Source organism: Pyxicephalus adspersus, chromosome 9 (genome assembly GCF_032062135.1).
Source record: "Pyxicephalus adspersus chromosome 9, UCB_Pads_2.0, whole genome shotgun sequence".
Lineage (NCBI taxonomy): Eukaryota > Metazoa > Chordata > Amphibia > Anura > Pyxicephalidae > Pyxicephalus > Pyxicephalus adspersus.
The window spans coordinates 10,162,486-10,186,228 of NC_092866.1; the positions used below are offsets into that span (position 1 = coordinate 10,162,486).

At 38.5% G+C, this 23,743-nt stretch overlaps 1 protein-coding gene across 2 annotated transcripts; it reads right to left on the minus strand.

The window, feature by feature from the left end:
* Positions 1–196: 196 nt before the first annotated feature.
* KARS1 (lysyl-tRNA synthetase 1) lies at positions 197–16,560 on the minus strand. 2 transcript variants are annotated; one of them, XM_072422527.1, is made up of 15 exons: positions 16,427–16,536; positions 12,121–12,294; positions 11,284–11,401; positions 8,145–8,307; positions 7,448–7,541; positions 6,828–7,014; positions 6,454–6,579; positions 5,546–5,665; positions 4,735–4,897; positions 4,168–4,341; positions 3,116–3,201; positions 2,580–2,665; positions 2,361–2,487; positions 478–621; positions 197–392 (listed from the first exon to the last, which is right to left on the minus strand). In XM_072422527.1, exons 2-15 carry the CDS (start codon positions 12,255–12,257, stop codon positions 309–311), a joined length of 1,809 nt encoding a protein of 602 aa, XP_072278628.1. In that variant the 5' UTR covers positions 12,258–12,294; positions 16,427–16,536; the 3' UTR covers positions 197–308. The 2 variants fall into 2 exon arrangements, with proteins under 2 accessions (XP_072278628.1, XP_072278629.1); XM_072422528.1 differs by lacking the exon at positions 12,121–12,294 and having other exon boundaries at positions 16,427–16,560.
* Positions 16,561–23,743: the final 7,183 nt, after the last annotated feature.

Sequence of the window (23,743 nt, forward strand, 5' to 3'; positions counted from 1 at the left end):
CGTATTTTATATGACCCACAAATGCCAATCCGCAGTCCATTAGGAGCACCTTGAACCTAATAAGGGCATTGTGACTTTACAATAGATCAGCAGATAGACAAAGTTTTCATTTTTTTTTTTTTAAATTAGGAACCTAAATGAGAATTATTGTGTATCTCCCCCACCCCCATCAACAAACACAGAAATCAGAAAAATATTATAGACAGTACAATTTTATAATTTATTTTCAGTATAAATCAGAACAATTGTATCTAGATGTAGACAAAGCCCCAGAAAAAAACACATTAAACATCATAAAAGCAGACAGGTTACATAGATGTTCCAGAGCTTTGACCAGGTGCAGGCTCCTTCTTATTGTCTTCTGGTTTCATGGCAGGGAACAGGAGCACCTCCTGTAAGAATGGACAGAGGAATTATTAGATACTTGGACAAAGTAAAGGTCCACGTTATAAGGTGTTCTTAAAAAATCCTACATACCTTAATGTTGTTTGAGTCAGTTAAGAACATGGTGAGGCGGTCAATGCCCATTCCCCAACCAGCTGTAGGAGGCAATCCATACTCCAGAGCAGTGCAGAATGTTTCATCAATGAACATGGCCTCGTCATCACCTTCTGCTTTGGCCTGGGAAAGTTCAAGAGTAGCGTTAATATCAGATTTGCACAGTATTATATCTCTACATTGCCCTAAATCTATGAGAAGTCAACTACTTAAAGGAAATGAGTGCCACACTTGGCAGGCAGAGTCCAGTTTTATCTTTATATGCCACTCAAAGTTAACACAAAACAATAGTCAACTCACTAAACTTGACCAGGGCCGCTATTCAGTTTATCTGTCTGCAGGCAAAGCTTGTGTCAAGAAGGAAAAAAAATTGCAAGAATATAGGCTGCAAAAAGTCCTGGAGGTTATTATCATTCCAGTCTTTGCTTTTGCAGCACTATACCAGCCAAAGAAACTTTAGCAGCCAACACTTCCAGGTGTGTCAAAAATGCATACATCCCCTGCTGTCTGCTATTGTTCTACCCTCCAGCCACTACATCAATATCATGGTAATGCAGAGCTGTAACTAGCAGCCTGTGGGTGAAAGCACAGCCCATTGGTTGTGTCATATCTAATACACAGCTGAACTGTCAGATACTGAAAGTTTCTTTGACCAGTTTAGCTTCTCAAAAGTACAAGGATTGGAGCAAGATTGGGTTTCAGCTGCCTGTTGTGGTTTTAATTGCTGGCCACTATGTCACTTTAGTGCATTATTGTAAAACATGAAACCACAGAACACAGCAGAGGAGGTAGATATCCACAACATTCTATGCAGAAGACTCTTTGGCCAGTATATCTCAGTAATGTATTATTATTAAGGACACCATTAGATGCTTATTTGCACATTTTCATCATAAATTTATGTCTTAATGCATACCTGCATTGAAAACAGATCCAACTTTTAAAAAAATCTTTTAGCTTTACCTAAACAAAAGGATTTGAATGTGACCATCATACATTCTAAATCACTCAACTGGAATGAACTTGCACATTGTAAGGATGCTGTGACCCTGCATATCTCTTCCATAAAACTACTTAGGATTGTGATCAGGTGATCAGAATTAAACATCAATAAATTTAATTTTTTTTAAAGAGGTCAGTAATAGCTGCTCCCATCTCCTATGGCAGGTCTCTAATAAGGGGTATCCAAAATTGTAGCTTGCCAATTCTTAGTTGGGGTGGCTACAATAACTCATCAAATACTTTTGCTGAAAGTAGAGCAAAACCTTGCACAACAACCCCTTACTGTTTATGTTATAAAGGGATGAAGCGGGGGAGAAGTCCTGTGGTTCCAAAATACTTAATGAGCTAGAGAGTATTGTTACCATATGATATGGAGTGTTAATGACTGGATCACCAGATAAGGGGGAAAAAAACAAAAAAACAAAACAAAACATTGCAGCCACCACCTCTAATGTCAGACACGCTGCAACATGGTTAGCATTATGGTCTTGTGTTTAGATACCCTTTATTGAGCATAAACCTCTTTCTGGAAGTGTCTAAGAGAGTGTTTCTTCACCTTTACAACACAAGGAAACCCTTGAAATCATTTTCATGTCTTCAAAAACCCCTGTTATAATTCCCAAATCTACAGCTCACAATACATTAGCTGGTCAATTGGAAGATTGTCTCTTACAATGCTGAGCAATAGAAAAAATGTCACCCTACAGATAGCCAAACATATTGCTGGTATTAGCTAAATTGACTTGAGAGGCACAAATTGCTCATTACTCAAGTGACCCCCATCAAACACTGAACCCTGGTTGAGAAACGTTTATCTAAGCAGGATATCAGCAATCCCTGTGTCATTCAGTGACACTTACTTTGGCTTGATCCTCAAAAAGCTCCCTCTGTCTGATAGGGTCATTCAACTCGGTGTAGGCATTGCAAACCTCTTTCTTCATAACAAACAGCTCAAATCTTTCTGTCAGCCCCTTTTCCGACCGATGCCTGGCAACGAAACAAAAACAATGTCAAAAACAAAAAACAAACCAGTGGAGATGAATAAAAATATCTCAGAATAGATCAAGTGAAGTTCTTACCATTTGGCAAGGGGACTCATGATTTGGGGATGGTCAATAATGAATGTTGGATTAATGCATGTTACTTCCAGGAATTCACCGACTAACTGAAAAACACAAATAACTGGCTTCAGATTGGGTTTATTGTTTAAAAGCACTATCAACTCTAACTGACCAGTGTGGCTGTGCATAGATATTTCATAGCCATCAACCAAGGTAGAGAACATTATCTGATCATTTCTAATAAAAGGAAGTTCAGGAAGAGGTGACTGCTATGGTTTTGACGGAACATTCCAGGAACTAAGTGAAATTTACTTTTAGTTTGGGTAAAAAGGCTCAACACCTATCCCTCCAATGTGTGGGTCTTCATGAAGTGTATTAGTATGGTCAGCCCAGGTAGCTGTGACAATGTACCCAGTGTGTTCCCCTCCTGGTAACCCTTTTCAAGAACGGCTCAATAAAAATTTCCTTTGAAACTATACTTGGAGTTGCGTCCTTGTCTGCCACTTGCCAGGACCTATTGTGTCTGCCATTAGTAGGCACAGAAGGCGCCCTACCTTATCCAGTAGCCTTGCAGTGGTCCTTGGAGGTGGGCACTCAACTTCCTTCTCTAAACAGATAGCATCCAGAATCTTGCGGGTCTCTGAAAGAAAAATAACTGATCAATTATTGTGTCCCAGAAAAACAAAACCTGAAAAGTGGTAAAAGCTGTACAGTTATATTACATTATTGAAACTTCAATAAGTTTCACAACTAAAAACTGTAACTGTGGCTATGCACATTCAACTATTTTCAAGTCAAGGTGTGTTTTCAATGGCAAGAACTCATAGTTTATGTGTCTATAGTTTACTAAGAAGCTGTGAACCCCAAGAGCCAAAACATGGAAAAGACAATATAACAATATAGATACTGCAGCAGCGCTTGTAACCGCATATGGACATATTGAAAGGTCCATCCTTTCAATTCTCACTGACAAACTCATAATTTGAGTAACTTACACATATAGAGTACACAGACCCAAGTACTAAGAGCAGTGCTGTCAGCCAGCAGAAGCCCTCTTATTTTTTATTAGGACAGATTTGTTTAGGCAGAACTAAACCCTCCCACCCACTGAGAAATAAAACAATCTGGGGTTCTATCCCTGCGTAACACTCTTAAATGTTAACAAGCTGTGACTGCCCCTGCCCGCTGTACGTGGTGCCAAATCTTCTATTTAGGCTAGCAGTTGTAGGTGTGCCTTATAGATGACATACACTAAACATTAAAGATTTAACAAGATTTGTTTTCTTTGGGCAAACAGTACATTTTTGGGTATGTTTGGCCTAAAGTAGATTCATGTTCCTAAAATTGTAATGCAGTAGGATTTTAAAATTGGACACTTGATGCTTTGCAATATACAAAGCCCATGTCATCCTCCCTGCTTAGATAGCTGACTGTGTGGAAAGAGCGGTCTAACACATCCACCTACTAAGAGCAAGGGTGCTTCCCTGCAACATGATGGCAGGGGACAGGCATTTTTACTTTTTTTTTGGTTCCCCTGGATTGTATTCAGTTAAAGTAGCCCAAAAGTTTACTTGGAATTGAACAATAAAATTAGTACTGCTATTACCTTCAGTGTCAAACTGGTCTGTTGCAGGGAGTTTCTTCCCCAAAACTTTCTCCAGCTCATGCACCATGCTGATCCTTCTAAATGGTGGACTGAAGTCTATTTCTTGGCTTGGTCCATCAGGTCCTTCTGGGTGATAGGTGATTTTGTAACTACCATGTATGTGTTTAACCATACCTGCAAGAGAAGCACAATAAATGTTTTTGCATTTAGAGGAAATATTTGTAAATATTTACAAGCTGTCATTCAATATACTGCTGTCCTGCTTTACAAATACAGGGATTATATGTTGTTTTTAAATGGTGCAGAATGAGGGATCCATGGTTTAAATAATGACTGCCAGGACTGTGTGTACATAGGGAAACACCTGGCACCCTCTCTGAAGCCAGTATGGGAATATGCATAGAGCAGGAGCTCCACTCTAATATCCATGTGGATTAAAAGACTTTACAAGTTTAAAGAAAATATTTTACTCAACTGCACAGAAGATGTAAACCACTATGAAAAATTACAAAGTATGAAATGTATAGTATTCAGACCTGGGAAAAAAATGTTTTTAAAAAGGCTTACCTGAAAGTAGTTTTTCAGTGATGTCCATAAGGTCATGGTAATCAGCGTAGGCCATGTAAAATTCACAGGTTGTAAACTCAGGGTTATGGGTCAAGTCAATTCCTTCATTCCTGAACTGTCTGCCTATTTCATAAACTCGGTCAATGCCACCGACCACCAGCATCTGTATGAAAAATGTAATCCGTCAATCTGTAAATCATCACTTTTTACCCTGTGGTTAAACAGTGGGACGATCAGAATGTAGGCAGGGTTGCTGCCAGAGAATGACAGCCAAGGAGATAAATCTACCTATAGTAGACATTGAATGGGACCTAGAATGTTTTGTTCTATTAGACAATTTAATTGACTAAAGCTTAACGTCTTTTTTTTCCCCTCAGATGGTTATAAAATAACAATGGCATAATTTGAAGGATGCATAATAAAGGCTCAACGGGCTGGATTTATTAAGGCCCTCCAAAAATGGAGAAGATAGACCCATCATGAGAGAACCTGCCTGAACCAACATGCATTTAAAATGGAAATAAGGGATACAGTGTGGCCAGCAATTAACAACTCCAGCAATGGTTAAGGCTTCCAATGGTGTGCATGCAGTACCCTTAGGTACTATTACTTTTATAGTTGTCCATATAATTACTATAGACACTGGCCAGTAGGAATTCTGCCACCTTACAAATAGCCAAAAATATTATTGGCATCTATAAAACTGACCTGAGAGACACAAATTGATAATTACGCAAGGAACCCCTGAAGGATCTCTAGGGCTCCACAAAACCCTGGTTGAGAAATAGTGTTCCAGGTACTTTATGCTTACCTTGTGATAGAGCTCAGGAGCAATCCTCATATACAGATCCATGTTCAGATCATTGTGATGTGTGATGAAAGGTTTAGCAACAGCACCTCCTGGAATAATGTTCATCATCGGAGTTTCAATCTGTCAAAAGACACACAGAATGCTTAGCCCATACATGGCCTGCCCTAAACACATCTATAAACTAGCAGTGGTGTGCCCCTTGAAGGACCAAAAGCATTATAATAGTCATTTTATATCATTCTGGGCAAAGGGTAAAGCTGACTGAGTACACGATGCCCTAAGAAAATACCTTTGCAGCAACTTCCTAAACTAAGGGCCCAAATAGGCAAACTGGTACCATACTCTGACCCAGGAAGAGATTTGGTTTTACTAAAATGTCAGCAAAACTGCATAATAGACAATAAAGGATCACTAAAAAAACGCTGCAAGCGCTCTATACCCATTTAGTAAATCCCAGAGAAACACATTATTCAACATTTGTTTTAGTCCCACATAACCATATATGCGGTCAATCATTTGCCTTAATTGTTTCAGAGACTTTAGGAGGAGTGATAGATCTTTATTGGGTTTTTTTTAAATTCTCTCTGTGAACCAATTTAAAGACTAAGTTTTACATCAAGGTACTATACAATTTGAATCATGTTCTATATTGCTTGCAACTAGACTACATTAGACAACCATGGCCACATTTAGGTCACAAACCACAGTGCTTTACAGGATAAGATAGCTCTTTGAATTGCATGGGTCATCTCACTTTTAGCACAAATACGTGAAAATATTGTGGGTGTGCGGTGGATGGAATATAGTAGGAAGGCCACTGGGTGTGTTGGGATCACAGCCAACTAAAAGCTAAATTGTCTCAAATAAAAGTTGCTCTTTAAAACTATATAGGTGGTTAAAATAGTTACCTCCAGGAACCCTAAATCATCCAGAAACTTGCGAAGGTAGGTGATGATTTTTGCTCTGGTGATGAACTTTTGCCGTACATAATCATTGAGAATGAGATCCAAGTAACGCTGACGGTATCTGGTCTCCTGCAAGACAGGCAAAGCAAAAGTTAAAGATCATGCATGTTGAAAGCCCTACATCTGAACATTATGATTATACCATTTTGAACTCTTTCAATGAGCACTTGCACAGGCAAGTAACTCTAGACAACAGATACGAATCAAGAGGCAATCTGCATCCAACCGGATAAAAGAACTGATCAAACAAATGGTAGCTCAATAATGATATACAGTATATTGGCAAACTGGTAGAGGTTTAAGAAAACATGCTGTACCTTGTCTTTCAGACCGAAGTGCAGGTGGGGCAGCATATGCAGACAAGGCGACAGCAGTGTCATTTCCTTAGGGATAATGCTCAGCTCTCCCTTCTTGGTTTTCCCAGGGTTTCCACTGACTCCGATAATGTCTCCTCGGCGTAACTTGTTATTTATAGCAGTAAATTCTTCTTCAGATTTGTAAAATCTGTTGGGTTAGGAAGAAAGGTAGTAATTACATTGTATGAAATGGTTTAATCTAACAGCTCATAAAACATGTCACTGAAAGGCCAAAGTAATATATTTAAAACCTTGCAGCAAATTTCTCAGTTAATGCGTACCTAAAAATAAAAATGCTTGCATCAAATGTACATTTACATTGTACAAGTTATAATTCCTCAGCCTAAATAACCTGTCCTGCAGTGGTTTAAATATCCTTTAGTAATGTATAGAACAAAGACAGGAACCAATTAATTGAATGGGGGGGTGACCTCTCTGGATCGTTGAAAACTTGCTCAGAGAGCAATAAAGTAGCATCATACTAATACAGAGAACCACAGACAGGTAGGTACATTCAACTGTATATTCAGACAATCATTGGACTGGGTAAGAACATGACTTTCAGAGAGTAGACCACTTACCTAGAATTAGCCATCACTTGCACTTTCAAACTTTCACCTCGAAGATCATAGAATATCAGCTTGGCTCCAGAAATACGCTTGGCATGAATTCTGCCTATAAACAAGAACAAGGAACATCACTGACACTCTACAGTTCACTAGCAAGAAATGATATTCACTTAAAAGTCAACTGAAGCATGAAATAAAAAGATTCACACACCCAATCCTTTGACAAAAAACCTGGCCCTATTACACAGTATTTATATAGCGCCATCATATTACGCAGCGCTGTACAAAGTCCATAGTCGTGTCACTAACTGTCCCTCAAAGGAGCTCACAATCCAATGTCCCTACTATAGTCATATGTCATTAATGTAGTCTAAGGTAAATTTTTTTAAGGGGAAGCCAATTAACCTAACTCCATGTTTTTGGGATGTGGGAGGAAACCCACGCAGACACGGGGAGAACCTGCAAACTCCATGCAGATAGTGTCCTGGCTTGGATTCGAACCTGGGACCTAGCGCTGCAAAGGCCGGAGTGCTAACCCCTGAGCCACCATGCTGCCCATGAGAAAATAAATTGAGAATATAACTGGCCCAAAGCCCTTGTGTTTCACCTTAATATCCTCAGAGCAGCATTCAGTAATATCAGATTGGTCGAAGCTCAAAATATTCAATTACACACAAAATCTTTTAGTAAAGAAGTAAAATAAACCAACCTGCTATGCTCACAACTTCCTCTAATTGTTGTCCGACCTCCAAGCCATTGTATTTCTCAATGAATTCATTAAGGGACATGTTCACATGAAACTTGTGAGGATAAGGGTCATCCTTGGTGCCTTTCATCTGTTGGATAGCTTGCGTCCTTATTTTATAATATTGCTGTGGAAAAAAAAAAAAGAAACATGGCAAATAAAACACTGGTATGGTAAAGGATTGAATGGAGATCAAAACATCCTTGGGTCCTACATAAGGGGAAAAACATTCTCTTGGTCACACAAGAAAATTTTTTATGCAATCTGACTTTTTTTATCCAACTTTTCAGTAACCACCTAAAAACAGGATACCTAAAAACCTAGAATAGGATGATCTATTTTTTTTTCGTAGACCACCAATATCCTTGTTCACATTCTTATCATATTTCGTCTGGACTACTGTAACATCCTTCTCTCTGGTATTCCACTAACCCGACACTCTTCTCTATTTATGCTGCAGCCAGACTTATCCATGCGTCCCACCACTCCCTTTCTGCTGCCTCTCTTTGTAGTTCTCTTCTTTGCCTTCAAATCCCTCCACAGTTCTTGTCCCACTTACCTTTCTGACCTGGTAATAAAATATCGCCTGCCCTAGCTGCTCTCTTCACTCCTCCATAGACTTACTACTGACTTCCTCACTCAAAACCTCATCACACGCAAGGCTCCAAGACTTTTCTAGAGCTGCCCCGACTGCCTGGAATCGTCTTCCTCGTCCTACTTTCTGCTCATTTAAAAGAGCAATAAAAACCCATTTTTTTAAAACTTGCCTATCCATTTTCTTCTGTCTTTTAAAAACTTGACTACATGTTACCCCTCCTATTGTGTGATACTTTCCCCACCTCCTAGATTGTAAGCTCTTTGGGGCAGGATCCTCTCCTCCTCCTGTGTTACTGTCTGTATCTGTCTGATTTGCAACCCCTATTTATTGTACAGCGCTGTATAATATGTTGGCGCTATATAAATCCTGTTTATTATTATTATTAACCTCCCTAGCGGTATCCCCAAGTGTGACTCGGGGTAGAAAAAAAGTTGCTACAAGTGGTAACCCCGAGTCACACTAGGGGTTGGAACATTTAGGGGAGGTTAGTAAATAGAGCGCTTACCTGATCTGCCGGGGTCCCACGCCGTCCAGCGCCGCGATCTCCGTCTTCTTTCTTCTTCCTGCTTCTGGATCTGATGGGTCACCGGGGGAGTTCCTGGTGACGTCAGTGCGTGTGTACGTCCTGGCCGGGCGGGGCGGGAGATTCAAAATCTATTTGTATTGCATTCAATTTGATTTTTATGTGTAAAAGCAGTACATTGTTTTCAAGAACATTTATTTTACAGTATGTATAATAGTATGAGTATAATATGTATTTTTTTTTTTTTTTTTAAATATATAGATTTTTTTATTTATTCAATTTATTGTTTTTAAATGATTTTGTGTTTCAAACTTTATTATACTCATACTATTATATTATATTGTAAAATAAATTTTCATGAAAAACAATGTACCGCTTTTAGACATATAAAACCTGAAACAAAAAAAAAACGCTAGGGAGGTTAATATTTGACCTCTTTCTTTTGTATTAAAAAGAGTGTTAAGATGGTGTAGATCCTGGCATGGCCACTCTCTGTGTTCCACAGAAAATGCAGGAATAAACAGAAACATCAAAATGAAAGAAAGAATAGGTTGACCGATAATATCCTTTAAATACAGAATTTGTGTGAAGCACCTAAATTCTATTTTCAGCACAGGCTCATTATGTACACTGCTTTGTTTAGGATTATGACCAAGAAAGACAAAATATAGGATATCAAGGCCAATATGTTTTGTTCTGCAAATCTATAGCCAAGCTTTAAATGGAAATAATCATTTAAAAGCAATCTTTTGTATATGTTCACATTTTTCTTTATATTTGCTCAATGTGGGAGTTGAAGATTCTTGGAATATTAGGCTTGTAATAAATAAACAAAGATTTACTTTCCAACACTTTGTATTTTTAACTTCACATTTAAACGTTATCTTCAATTCCTTTAACTTTACAATTCACTTTCATTTTTAACTGGTAAACATTTGTCTCTGTGGGAGCGGTACATTTCTCGGAATCTTTGTCAAAACGAAACTGATAGCAGCCAACTGTAAAAAAAATGTGGATATTAACCCTTTTCCAATCAGCACTGAGGTTTGCTTACCCTGGAGAAACACACAGCCAGGTCAGTGTGAAAAGTCTTAATGTGTATTCCAGGATTAGGACGGCAGCCACAGACCTGACCTTTAAAAGGTTTAGAGAGACCCAACTCTTCAATAATCACCCAAAAACAACTGGGGTGGTACACCCAGCTGAAAGTGGCAGGGGGGGAACACCAATCATAAAATTATATATATATATTTTCATTCATTCATATATAGGGAGAACACAGAGCTGTAACATCTAACACTAGGTTAGAACAAAGGTTTTTCATAAAGCTTTTCCAAAAAAGTTCAAACTAAATATCAGATGCCAGATTACCTTTACAACATGTAGGGGATAGAAGCAAAGGAAGGGGCTTTTAGCCAAATAGAAAGTTATCAAATACATACAGCAAGTAACATTTATACAATTGCTAGACATCAGCTCAAATAAATTGTGTAGAATTTAAGACAGTTGTCTCTTTTACCCGAGGCATTTCGCCTTGTGGCTTTAGGGGTTTTTGAGAGACTAACTGGTTTACAAAATCATAATAATGAAAAGACATCACAGTATTGCATATTCATATATTGTATTTATATGTGATGTCTAGCAGTAGTATAAATGTTACTTGTTATATGTATATGGTGACTTTCAGAAGTAAAAACCTATTTTTACTTGCCAAAAAGTCCCTTCTAATGCTTCTATCCCCTACATGTTGTAAACATGTAAAACTAAATCAGAAACATTGCTAATTTCATTTCCTCAGAGGTAGGACACTAGGATTCATCAAAACATGTAATTCTGAATAAAATATGAAACACATCTCTGACCATTAGAGAATGCCCGCTCCAAAGTGACCAGGAGACAAATGCTTACCAGCTGCTGCTTTTCCAGGTCATTGGGTTAAAATTTTAAATGCAATGGGAAGTTTGAAAAAAAAAAAGACTTACATTGGGATCAAGACTTTCTTCATCAATCTCTTCTGACTTTTCAGTTTGTGCATTTTCACTCTGTTTTGCTTCTTTTTCAGCAGCTTTCTTCTCAGCTTTCATTCGCCTTTTCAACTCACTAGAATAAAAAGAATTGCACTGTGTAATGCTACCATGATAACCCATTTATTTTTAGGTTGAACAATTACATGGCTTCCTAATAGTAGAAGTTGCATACTCTTTGCACAATGTACAGATATATTCTTGATTTTTCTGCAAGCATTCATTGACTTTACATAACAAATGTTTTAAACCGCTTCCAGGGGGGTCTTAAAAGAAAATTAAAAAAAAAACAGCTATACTTGCCCTTAAAGCTGAACTCCAGTCAGCTTATAAAAACCAAGTTTAGGTAGCCCCTTTCCATATAGTAAGGGTCCAAAGCTTGTTTGGCCCAGGAGGTACGTAGTAGAAGAATATTAGTATGTCTAAAGCCACCCCTCATCCTCAACATCACAAATGAGGGACCAGTGATGCCTTGTACAGAATTTTTAGGGTCCAAAAACATTCTTACCTGGATGTGGGGGACAGCACTGTTGCTAGGGGAGCACGAATTAAGGAAAGTATTGCTCTCTTCTATATCCCCCAAAGACCTACAGCCTTATATGTATACTGTGATAGCACCCAAATATGATCTTTTTTAAGTTGGAGTTCAGGTTTAAGACTGATGCAAAAATAAATAGCGGTTTTAACCAGCTGAAAGACAGTAAGGAGCATGGTGGCCCTCCACACCAGGGCTGAAACAGGAGATTCATGAAGAAAAAAGTTGGTGGGACACAAATTACGAAGAAGCACACCAACCTCTTTTTTCCATGAAGTGCCTGGCCAGTGCAAAACGGAGAGAAAGTAGGAAGGTGCTTGCCCAGGAATTTGTCCTTAAGTGCCCGCTGGGCCCAGACTGGGCACCTAACCAGCCTGAGAAGAGCTTGAGACATCATAGCAAAAAAACTCCCAACCCACAACTGGCTTTACCACCTAGCAAGGAGACAAGGTAAGAGATACAAATTAGGACAGCAGCAACAGTAGGAGTATCATTTACTTCAGTATTCACCTAAAAACAAAAAGTCACTTTTATATTCTGTAATAAAAAGGAGAAACAGAAAGGGTGCAAATATGGAGCATAGGTCACATTTAAAGAGAATCTGTCACTTTGCCCATTCAAACAAAAGCGACAGGCAATCTTGAAAGTCACCTACTGATAATGGTATTCCATTTGTCTATTAGATCGCTTTGATATACCTGGTATTTCCAGGTATGAGGTGGCATGCGACCTATACCAGCCATTCTCCACCAAGGCTCCTCCAGTGGTTGTTAGGGGTTCCATGAACTTTGGCTGACTGACGTGCCATCTGATGGTGCCATCATGGATCCACCATTTGGCAAGGTTAGTAGGATGACACCAGTGGTGTTTCTAGCATTCCAGAAAGATGGCATTTTAACTTACACTACAGTGTGCTCTCCAGACCCTTTCAGCTGGGTGCATTAAATGGCAATTTTCAGTCACCACTTTGCTTTTTTTGGGGGTTACTGAAAAGCTGCGTCACAATACAGGGGCTGGCACCCACCTACAGCTTCTTACCCTTATTGTTCTTTTCTGATTATCACCGTGATGGGGACATTCTTCACAACGTTATTTTTGTCAGAGGCTTCCCATGACCCAAAATTTATTTCAGGGGTTCCTCTAGTGTAGAATGTTTGATAAAGGCAAATCTAATCAAAACACCAAGTACAAATTTCAAGTCATACTCATAAGCCACTACAGTATTCTCCCCACATTTTTTTTTTGACCTAGGTGGGTGGCAGTCCCTGTATTGTGACCTACTTTACAGTAACCACCCAAAAACAGCCGGGTGGTTACAGAAAAGTGCCGGGTGGTGCGCCCAGCTAAAAGGGGCTGGGAAGAACACTGTACTAGCAGAAGAATACAGAACCTTAGGGTGTTTAAGGGTACTTTGTTTGATCAGCAGTCAGTACTGAGTTACTTTAAACACATCCAATGTCCAAAGACAACTGATCACATCAATTCGATAGCAGCTGAAATCTTCCACAGGCAAATCAGATATATGCAGGGCAGTTTTTAAAGTTGAACTATAGTTTACCATAAATAAATTCGAGCAGGAAGGATTAGATTTGCAGAGGGGACAGGTGATGTCCCGTCAGCAAATACACATTCTTACCTGCATTTTTGCAATATTTCCTGAGGAGCACAGCATGTGCAGCTCACTGTAGGATGCCTGGGGCTGCTAAAACTGAAAGAACTCATAGGTGAATGCTTTGCCATGCCAGCTTTGCCATGCCAGCATGGCCAAAGATCTGTCACCCACTGGATGAATACGGTAGCGCCCGATATGGTGCGAGTTTAAGCGAGTGTAAATTGTAATCAGACAGGTAAGTTTATTTTATTGCAGAATGGAGATCACCTGTCCTCCACTCCATTAACCCCCCAGTCAGCTTTTTTATTTTTAAAGTTTCGTTCCGCTTCCTCAAAACATTTAAGTAATTTTCTAAAACCAGAAGTTCCTCTACATCAGTGATCTCCCCGGCCTCTTTTATCCGGGTGCACCACCTGGCACTTTTTGTTAACCACTCAGCTGTTTTTGGGTGGTTGCTGATGAGTTGGGTCACTACCCACCTACAGCTTCTTCCTAAATAAATCTGGGGAGAATACTGAAAATTGAACATACACTGTAAACAAGATTCAGAACTGAAAGTAAACTTATCACTAGTTTCAAAAGAGGTGGGAGTGTTGAAAAAAATTATTTTGCACAATATAATGCAGCCCCACGTGGCTTTCAACTAAATTCCAAGAAGATGGAGAAAACGCGCCCTAATCCAGCTCTGTATTCATTATAGATAGATTTTTTAATGCAGTGTGCATGTACCTCAGTGTTCTCCCTAGCCCTTTAAAGCCAGGAGCACTACCCAGCACCTTCCAGTAACCACCCATTGTTGGGTCACAATATAGGGACCACCACCCACCTACAACTTCTTTCTACCCGGCTACAATACTGTACCTGAATTTGTCAGGATCTTACAACTTGATAAAAAAAACTGATTTTGGATGAGGGAAACATAAGAGGAGCCACTCAGCTGTACTGCAATGCTAATAGGAAGAAAGAGCAGCTCAATATGCTGCTTTTCCTTTTACTGTCCAGTCACTGGCTGCAGATTAACAAAATCTCTAAAATGTTCCTATAAGATTACCTCTTGCCATCTGTTCTGGTTGCCAGCTATCAAACTGGGAGTTGCTTCTCACTTTCTAGATAACAGATGCTGGCACAGAAAGTGACAGTGAATCCCCCCACTGGGGACACCGATTTTACATTTCCAGTTTTGATCAACTTCGGCTGATTAAAATCTGTAAATATTAAATCCCCAAACCCCATTCACTACTGATGAAGTCTGAAATTATTCAGCAGCACCTTGCAAGCCCAACTGTCTGACAGCAGAAACACTTCACAACCATAGCAGTGTTTTTTGAACTTTTTAACATGGGGGAACCCTTCAAATAACTTTTAGGCTTTGAGGAACCCCTCCTATATTCACAGTACATTAGCATGGTGATCACCAGAAAGAATATCTCTTACCAGGGGGGAGAATGTCACTTTTACAGAGAGCCAAACAGACCATCGGTGTCACTTAAACCAAGAAACACAAATTGTTCAAGGAACCTCTAGCAAACTCTAGAGGAACCTTACTCTACAAACAGCACACAAGAAGACTTGTAAGTGGTAATGCACTAAAATTGACAGGGTAAAATACGAGAACAGGTGCACAGACATATGAACCGTACATACATCTCACCCCACCCTTGCATGGTGTTGCATTTCTTTATAGTGAAATTGTAATAACCTAACCAATGCCAAGTAACTTCCCCAGCATTCAGGTCTGTGTAGATGTTCAAGAAATGTGGCTCAGCTCTTTGATGTCACTTGACTGTCGGGCGTCATTTGTCTGCATCAAAAGAAGGAAAGCAGGTTTCTTATTGCTTCAATGGTGCAGTCAGGATGATTGCAGTGCAGCTGCATTTAACCTGATGTGCACGGTTGCTTTAGGTCAGTGTTTCTCAGACTGAGCTCCGTGGAACCTCAGGGTTCTTCCAAAAGTTTGATGGTTCCTTGAGCAATTTGTGCCTTTCAGATCATTTACCACTGACACAACTGATCTTTCTGTCTATCTATAAAGGTGACATTCTTCCCACTGCCCCCCACACTAATGTACTGTGAGCTGTGGATAAAGTAATTATATCAGGGGTTCCCCAAGACCTAAAAGTTATTACAAGGGTTGGCCAAAATTAAAAAAAGTCGAGAAACACTCCTTAGGGTAAGCGGATCCGAATGAGATGGAAATCGGATCAAATATTGCAAGACATGCAACGGAGCAGAGCAACGTTCAATGCAAATCTCCCCTCCTATTGTGCGATACTTCCCCCACCTCCTAGATTGTAAGCTCTTCAGGGCAGAGTCCTCCCCTCCTCCTGTGTCACTGTCTGTATTCGGCTGTCATTTGCAACCCCGATTTAATGTACAGCGCTGCGTAATATGATGGCGAGATGAATCCTGTTTATTAATAATAAAATGTGGAGTTTCACATATATATATATATATATATATATATATATATATATATATATATATACCTAAAGGACCTAAAGGAACCTGGAATTTGCTTAAAATAGTTTTGAAAAAGAAAAGAAAGAAGAAAAATAAATAAAAAGAAGGTAAGATCTGATTCACCCAATGCTTCACACGACCTCAGTTATGATTAGGATGAATATTATGTTCATATTTCTAAAAACTGATCAATCTTATAGGAACTAATGAGAAAGTCATTCCATTCTCATTGTCTGCTGTTACATCAGCCAAGTCCTAGCGCTGCTGGGAGATGTAGTTCCTTATTAGCCCTCATCACGTTCTAGAAGAATGTCTGAAGCAATAAGAAACTACAACTCCCATAATTCCTCATTCCCGGTTCCCCGCAATGGAAGCTACTAACAGCCCACATGTCTCACACAGAATCTGCTCCCCCGTTCCACTAAAGTCACCCATATGGACTCCACATTCATGCAACATTCGCACAAGCGGCCACAGCCTAGACGTCCGCTCACTTTTTGCTGAGTTTGCCTTCGCCGTCTACTATAGCCGCTGTCTCTATGTCCGCCATGTTTCACAGTGAAGGAGAGAGAGATAGTACTTCCGACAGTGCGGTGACAGCACTAATATCTACTTCCGCCCACTCTGGCCAGGGGTGGGATTACGTGACGTAGAGACATTTGATTGGCTGTTGATTTTTTTTTTTTTGTTTTGTTTTTTGTTTTTTGTTTTTTTTTGTTTGTTTCTATGGCATCTGTGCAGTTTTATATTGCAACCCAATATTTACATTTTATATTCTTATCTCCCTGCTGGGAAGTTTTTTTCACCTTTTTAACACGAAAGAAATTACTTTCAGTTCTTCATTGAGCCCTGTCCTATAATTACTATATCCACAGATTACAGTATATTAGTGTGGTGGTCAGTAGGAAGAATGCCCCTTACATTTCTGGCCAGTGGAAACAATGTGGGCCAGATAGCCAAAAAACATCAATGGTGTCACTTAAACTGACCTGGAGGGTGCAAATTGGTCAAGGGAACCCCAGCAACCTCTGGGGAAACCCTAGTTGAGTATTTGGACCACAGAGGCTCCCGCTTTCTCAAGCACCAAACCTAACATTGTATGAGTTGTCACATGACCCCATCACCTGGTAACTGCACCAATCACGCTCTTCGCTCCTCCAATGACCTACTAATGACTTCCTCACTCAAAACCTCCTCACACACACGGCTCAAAGACTTTTCTAGAGTTGCTGCCCTGACTCTCTGAAATGGCGTTTTTCGAGCTATTCGGCTTGCTCCTACTATCTGCTCATTACAGCCCTAAAGCCCAACGCTTCAACCTCACCTACCCATCTCCTTCTGTCTCTTAAACCCTCACTACCTCCACCACTCCATATCCCCCTCCTATTGTGTGATACTTCCCCCACCTCCTAGATTGTAAGCTCTTCGGGGCAGGGTCCTCTCCTCCTCTGTCACTGCTGGTATTCGTCTGTCATTTACACCCTCTATTTATTGTACAGCGCTCTGTAATATGTTGGCACTACATGTTTTGGACAGCACGGTGGCTCAGTGGTTAGCACTCTGGCCTTTGCAGCGCTGGGTCCCAGGTTTGAATCCTGGCCAGGACACTATCTGCATGGAGTTTGCAGGTTCTCCCCATGTTTGCGTAGGTTTCCTCTGGGTACTCTGATTTCCTCCCACATTCCAAATATATGCAGTTAGGTAACTGGCTTCACCAAATTTACCTAAGACTGTAAGAAAGACATTTGACTATGATAGGGACATTAGATTGTGAGCTCTTTAGTGACATGACTGGACATTGTAAAATGCTGGTGCTATATAAATATTGTGTAATAATATATAAATTCTGTTAATAATAATAATTTCCATGGGCTCTGGGTTGTATATTGTAGTGGTGGAGAAGCAAAACAAAGGTGAAGCCAGGAGCAGCACTTTCATTTTTGGAGTTACACCAGGATTACATCAGACAAGAAGAAAGGTTACACTTTCATTTTATATTTTAAAGGGTTTTGTACATTACACCCTTATTGATTTTATTATTTGTTACATGTATTCAAGATACAAAATTTGTTTTGCCCCAAGTTCCTCTTATGAGTAATGCAGATGTATAGGGGAATAGCAGTTATAAAGAGGGAACTGATTTAGAGACTGTATAGGGGTTATATAGAGGGTTCTGACCATTATATATATAACGTTTTTAAATAAGGATCACAAGGTTAAGCCTGTGTACACATTGGCTGTGACGTTTCCATGTATTTACTGCTTCTTCATACCAGGAAACTACTGCCTTCCAGAGGCAGCTCCATAGGGAATGAGTAGGGTGGCAGTGAGTGGTAGTAGAACCAAGGTGCAAGGTGCCAGCCATGGTGAGCCGTGCGGGATTGCCTAATCCTAAAGCAAGTCTTAGCATGCCCTTAGGGTCCAGATTCAAAGAAAAGGAATCAATATTTATATATGGGCATGGGCAGCACAGTGGCTCAGTGGTTGGCACTCTGGTCTTCTGCAGTCTTTGCATGACTATGGGCTTTGTAGAGCGCTGCATAATTTGTTGGCGCTATATAAATACTGTATAGTAATATTAATAATAAATAGGCAACACAAGGTTTATAAATATAGTAATAACTGTTTTATAAATGCATCCAGATTTATAAATATGATCACAGGGTTTATGAATAGGGTCATAGTTGTTTCATAAATAGGATCATAAGGTTTATATAGGGTCCAGATTTATAAATAGGATCCCAGGGTGTATAAATATGGTCATAATTATTTTATAAATAGGGTCACAAGGTTTATAAATGGGCTCCAGGTTTATAAATAGGATGAGAGTGTTTTAAAAATAGTGTTAGAGTTATTTTTTAAATAGGGATCACAAGGTTTAGAAATAGGGTCATAATAATTTAATAAATGGGTTCACAAGGTTTTTAAACAGGGTCATGATTGTTTCATAAATAAGATCACAAGGTTTATCTATAGGTTCCAGATTTATAAATAAAACATATCCTAGTATTTTGTACAGAAGGTAGAGGAGTTGTTGCAAAAATGTTTAGGATAAACTGACAAACGGCTCTATTTATAAAATAGGGTGATATTTGTTTCATAACAAGGATCACATGACTTATAAATACATGCTGTAAGAAATGTTTCCCCTTTATCACTGAAGCACACAGGCTAGACATGTAAAGAGTGCACATTCCCCCTCTAGCAGATTATTTCCCCAACGGTGGGTTCCCCCACAGCTTTTCACACCATCATAATGACTGTTCTGCTTCTACTTTCGCTTTCAAAAAAAAATTAAAAAAACGTTCATTTAAAAAGTCCGGCAAACACTCAGGGTTACTGATTAAAAAGAATTTACAAATAAGCACTATCAACTTCTGTTTTATAAAAACTAATTATAAAACCTGTGTCTTTCATCTGAATATTTTCCAAATACATAAATATATATTTGTATACAAATAACTATAAAATAATAAAAAGTATTACAAAATTAAAGATTGTTAATACACCTTCTGTCCACATGCTGATGTGTGAGTTCAGGATAGAGTGTTTTATATCCTACTACACCAAGGAACATTGGAGGTGAATACGTTTGTTCCCACTAATCCAGGACACAATGAAACACTCAATTTCAAAAAGTAATGTTCATTTATGACATATAGATTAAATCACAACTTTATAAATAGCATAAGATCATTCATTAATATGATCATATTTATCAATAAAATCTTCATAATAAATATTCATATTTGTATTCCTTTATACTTTTAAGTCTTTTTATATGTTATACTTATTTGATGGAAAAATTTGATAAAACTTTATTGAAACAAAAGATTCTGCATAGGGTCGCCTTGTTTGATAATAGATACCCGGCCAATTCAAGGAAGTACACTGCTTGTATTAACAATGAAAACATTGCAATCTCTGGAGTAACCCTAGAGTTACAGGAAACCCTGGTAGGGAAACACTGATCCAAACAGGGTTATTTAAAAGGTGATATTTGTTTTATATGAGATCACATGATTTATAAAAACATGCTGTAAGAGATATTTCCCCTTTTGCACTGCAGAACACAGGCTGAGTATTATTTCTCCAGCAAATTCCTCCATCAAGGATAAAGCTGTGATCCATCATACCTACTTACTGCCAGTTCTGTTTTTACTTTCATTTATAAAAATAAAAACCCTTTGTTTAAGTCTAGAAACTACAGTTGCTACAGTCAACTAAATTGAAAAAAAGAACCTAAAAATTGACACCAACATCTACTATTCTAATAAAACGAATTATATATAATTCAGGAAAACATTTGCCAGCACTGTGTATAGAAAAGCAAGGTTTATAAATGGCCTCCAGGTTTATAAATAGGATCACAAGGTTTAGAAACAGGGTTTATAAATAGGATCATAATAATTTAATAATTGGTGGTCACAATGTTTATAAATAGGGTCCAGCTTTAGAAATAGGATCACAGGGGCTAGAAACAGGGTCATGGATTTTTTAAATATAGGGTCACAAGGTTTATAAATAAGGTCCAGGTTTATACATAGGATCACAGGGTTTATAAATAGGGTCATGAATATTATATGAATAGGTTCACATGGTGTATAAATATGGCTCAGGTTTCTAAATAGGATCACAGGGTTTATAAATAGGGTCATGAATATTTTTTAAATAGGGTCCAGATTTATTTACTTACAGATTTATTATTCAATGGCCTAGCCGAGTGACTCATTAGAGGACAGAGGGAGCTCTATTTATAACACAGGGATATCTAAATAGGATCACATATATGGATAACAATATTTATAAATATAGAGTCCTAATCATATCACAAGGTTTATATATAGGTTCCAGAAATATAAATAGAGATCACAAGGTTTATAAATGGGCTCCAGATTTAAAAATAGGATAGGAAACTCATTACTTAATATGTCTGTCTGGTTTTAACTATGGCACCATCTCTTGGAACGCTGGTGAACCATCAAGTATTTTTCCATAATAGACTAGAGTGCTTGGCCATGTGGGATTTTGGCAACTGCTGTTATACTATGTACTGTAATATTGTTATATGCTTCGCTCATGGTAAAGTTTATACTGATGTACAGCATGTATACATACTTGGTAACATACATAGCTTGGCATTCGCAAAACCGGGAACCTTGCGCCTCTCAGACTTAGACTGGTACTCTTAACTATTATAGGATCATAGCATTTATAAATAGAGTATATTTCAATAAATAAGGATCTGATCTTTAATATAAAGGATTTCACTTTTTATTAATAACATTATATATATAATTCAGGAAAACGAATTCTAGCACTGTGTACAGAAGGGAGAGGAGTTGTTGCAAAGACTTTTTATCATAAACTGACAAACGGCTCTAATTATATATTAGGGTGATAATTGTTTCATAACAAGGATCACAGGATTTATAAATACATGCTGTAAGAAATGTTTCCCCTTTTTCACTGAAGCACACAGGCTAGATATGTAAAGAGTGCACATTCCTCCTCCAGCAAATTATTTTCCCACGATGGGGTCCCTGATGGCTTTTCACACTTATCATACTGACTGTTCTGCTTCTACTTTCATATATAAAAATGAAAAACTTTCAATTAAAAAGTCCAGCAACTACTCAGGGTTACTGATTAAAAAGAATTTACAAATAAGTACAAGCATCTGCTGTTTTATAAAAACTAATTATAAAACCTGCGTCTTTCATCTGAACATTTTCCAAATACATAAATTGTACATTCATGTGCTGCGCGAGATCAGGTGACGTAGAAAGAACAACCTGGAAGAAGAGGGAAGAAGATGTCGGCACTTAGTGCCGCACCGAAGAATGATACCGGGACGACGCGGGACCCAAATGAAGAAACCTCTTAACGGATCAATGGATCCGCGGAATTAGAGGTAATTGGGTTTTTGTTCTTTTGAGTTTAGTTCCGCTTTAAGGAAATGTCATTCTCTGTTCTATAAATAGGGCCCAATGTTTCTCTTCATTAATTTGCCTTTGTCCTATCTAAAATAGTAAACAAAAGTAAATACAAAACATTTTATAATATATATATATATATATATATATATATATATATATATATATAGTCTTAGTCATTATTTAGATTCAGGAAGATAGTGTCCGTATTTATGAAAAGGGACCTAAGGTTTATAAATAGGGTCCAGATTTGTAAATTAGGACTCAAGATTTATAAATGGGGTGATAATTGTTTCATAACAAAAGATCACACAATTTGAAAATAGGATCTATATCGATAAATAAGCCAGCACGGTTCATAAATAGAGTGAATTGTTTTATATAGGAATCACATGATGTTAGGAGACAAGGCTGTGTACCATCACAGTAGCAAACCATGTTTATTCTGTCCAGCAATGTCACCTGCAGCTGTAAGGAGAACAAACCTAACTCTGCTTGTGTCTTTCTCCTTGGATACCTGGTCTGGTGGACAGATTACCTGTGAATGACCTCAGGTTCTGTATTCTGGACTTGTCTCTGCTGGAATCTTTTGTACCATGTTATCTCTCCTGGTCCTCTGTCAGTCCTTTGCACCGTCCCTTGCGCACAGAAGTCCTGGTGGCAAACGTGTGCTGGGACGACGCAAGCAGTCTCCCGAGGATAAGTGGGGGCTTGCTATAGGCGAGTGGGGGTTAGATTGGGGAACTGGATTCTGGCGAGTACTGGTGTGGACCAGGGGCTTACACATGATTTATAAATACATGCTGTAACAGATGTTTCCATTTTTTGCACTGTAGCACACAGGTCAGACATGTAATGTAAAAAGTTTACATTCCTTCTCCAGGAAATTCTTTCGCCAAGTCTAAGGATGTGATCCCTCCCCTGCTTCTCACACCTTCATACTGACAGTTCTGCTTCCGCTTTCATTTTTAAAAGTGAAAAACTTTTGTTTAAAAAGTCCAGCATCTACTCAGGGGTACTGAATCAAAAAAATAATTTCATCTGCTATTTTATAAAACTAATTTTATATAATTCAGGAAAACATATGTTAGCACTGTGCATAAAAGAGCAAAGATTTTGATGATATGCTGATAAAAGGCTCTATTTATAAAATAGGGAATCTGACAATCCCAATGGCGGTCATTGATTCCAACCAGGGAATATTAGAAAGAATGTCAGATTTCCTGTTTTGTAAATAGAGCCAAAACACGGATCATATTGAATCTGAGCATATTCACTAATTCCTAGATGTCTTTGCTTGTATTTTATTACTTTTTGATCTAGCTGAGTGCTCATGAGAGGACAGAATATGGGCTTTATTTATAAAATAGGGACTTTCAAAAAAAAGCACAAGGTTTATAATGGATGACAGGGTTTATAAATAGGGTCATAACTGTTTTATAAATACGATTGCAATGTTTATAAATAGGATCATAACTGTTTTTACAAATGAGATCCAGGTTTATAAATAGAATGACAGTGTTTATAAATGGCGTTTATTAACCGTTTTATAAATGAGATCCAGATTTAGTAGTATATTTCTCACTTCTCACTGCTTTGTTTAAGAGATAGAAAGACAGTCTCCTTATTTCATAGACAGAGCTTGTACGTTGTACATTGTCATTTTCAGGTTTCAGGCTTTGTTTTTCAACCTTCTGTTTGCACACGATCAAGATGTTTTTGATAGTCATTATCAATCTGGTTTGCCAAGACTATCTGCGGATTGGGCGTTGTGGGTACTTTCATGGATTCACTCACAGTCAGCTTTTCTCCACCTGGTGTCCATTCCACCCTAAACGGATCTGAACTCCCAATGCAAGTGTAGTAATTTTGTAC

What these genes read in the sequence shown, in the direction of transcription:
- KARS1 (XM_072422527.1), bottom strand. Translation starts at nt 12,257, where the DNA reads ATGATGTCTCAAGCTCTTCTCAGGCTGGTTAGGTGCCCAGTCTGGGCC. An exon ending in CTCCTGAGCTCTATCACAAG is followed by an intron (nt 4,898 to 5,545) that starts GTAAGCATAAAG and finishes TTTTTCATACAG; the next exon opens with ATGCTGGTGGTCGGTGGCAT. An exon ending in TTTTTGAGGATCAAGCCAAA is followed by an intron (nt 622 to 2,360) that starts GTAAGTGTCACT and finishes GAACTTTCCCAG; the next exon opens with GCCAAAGCAGAAGGTGATGA.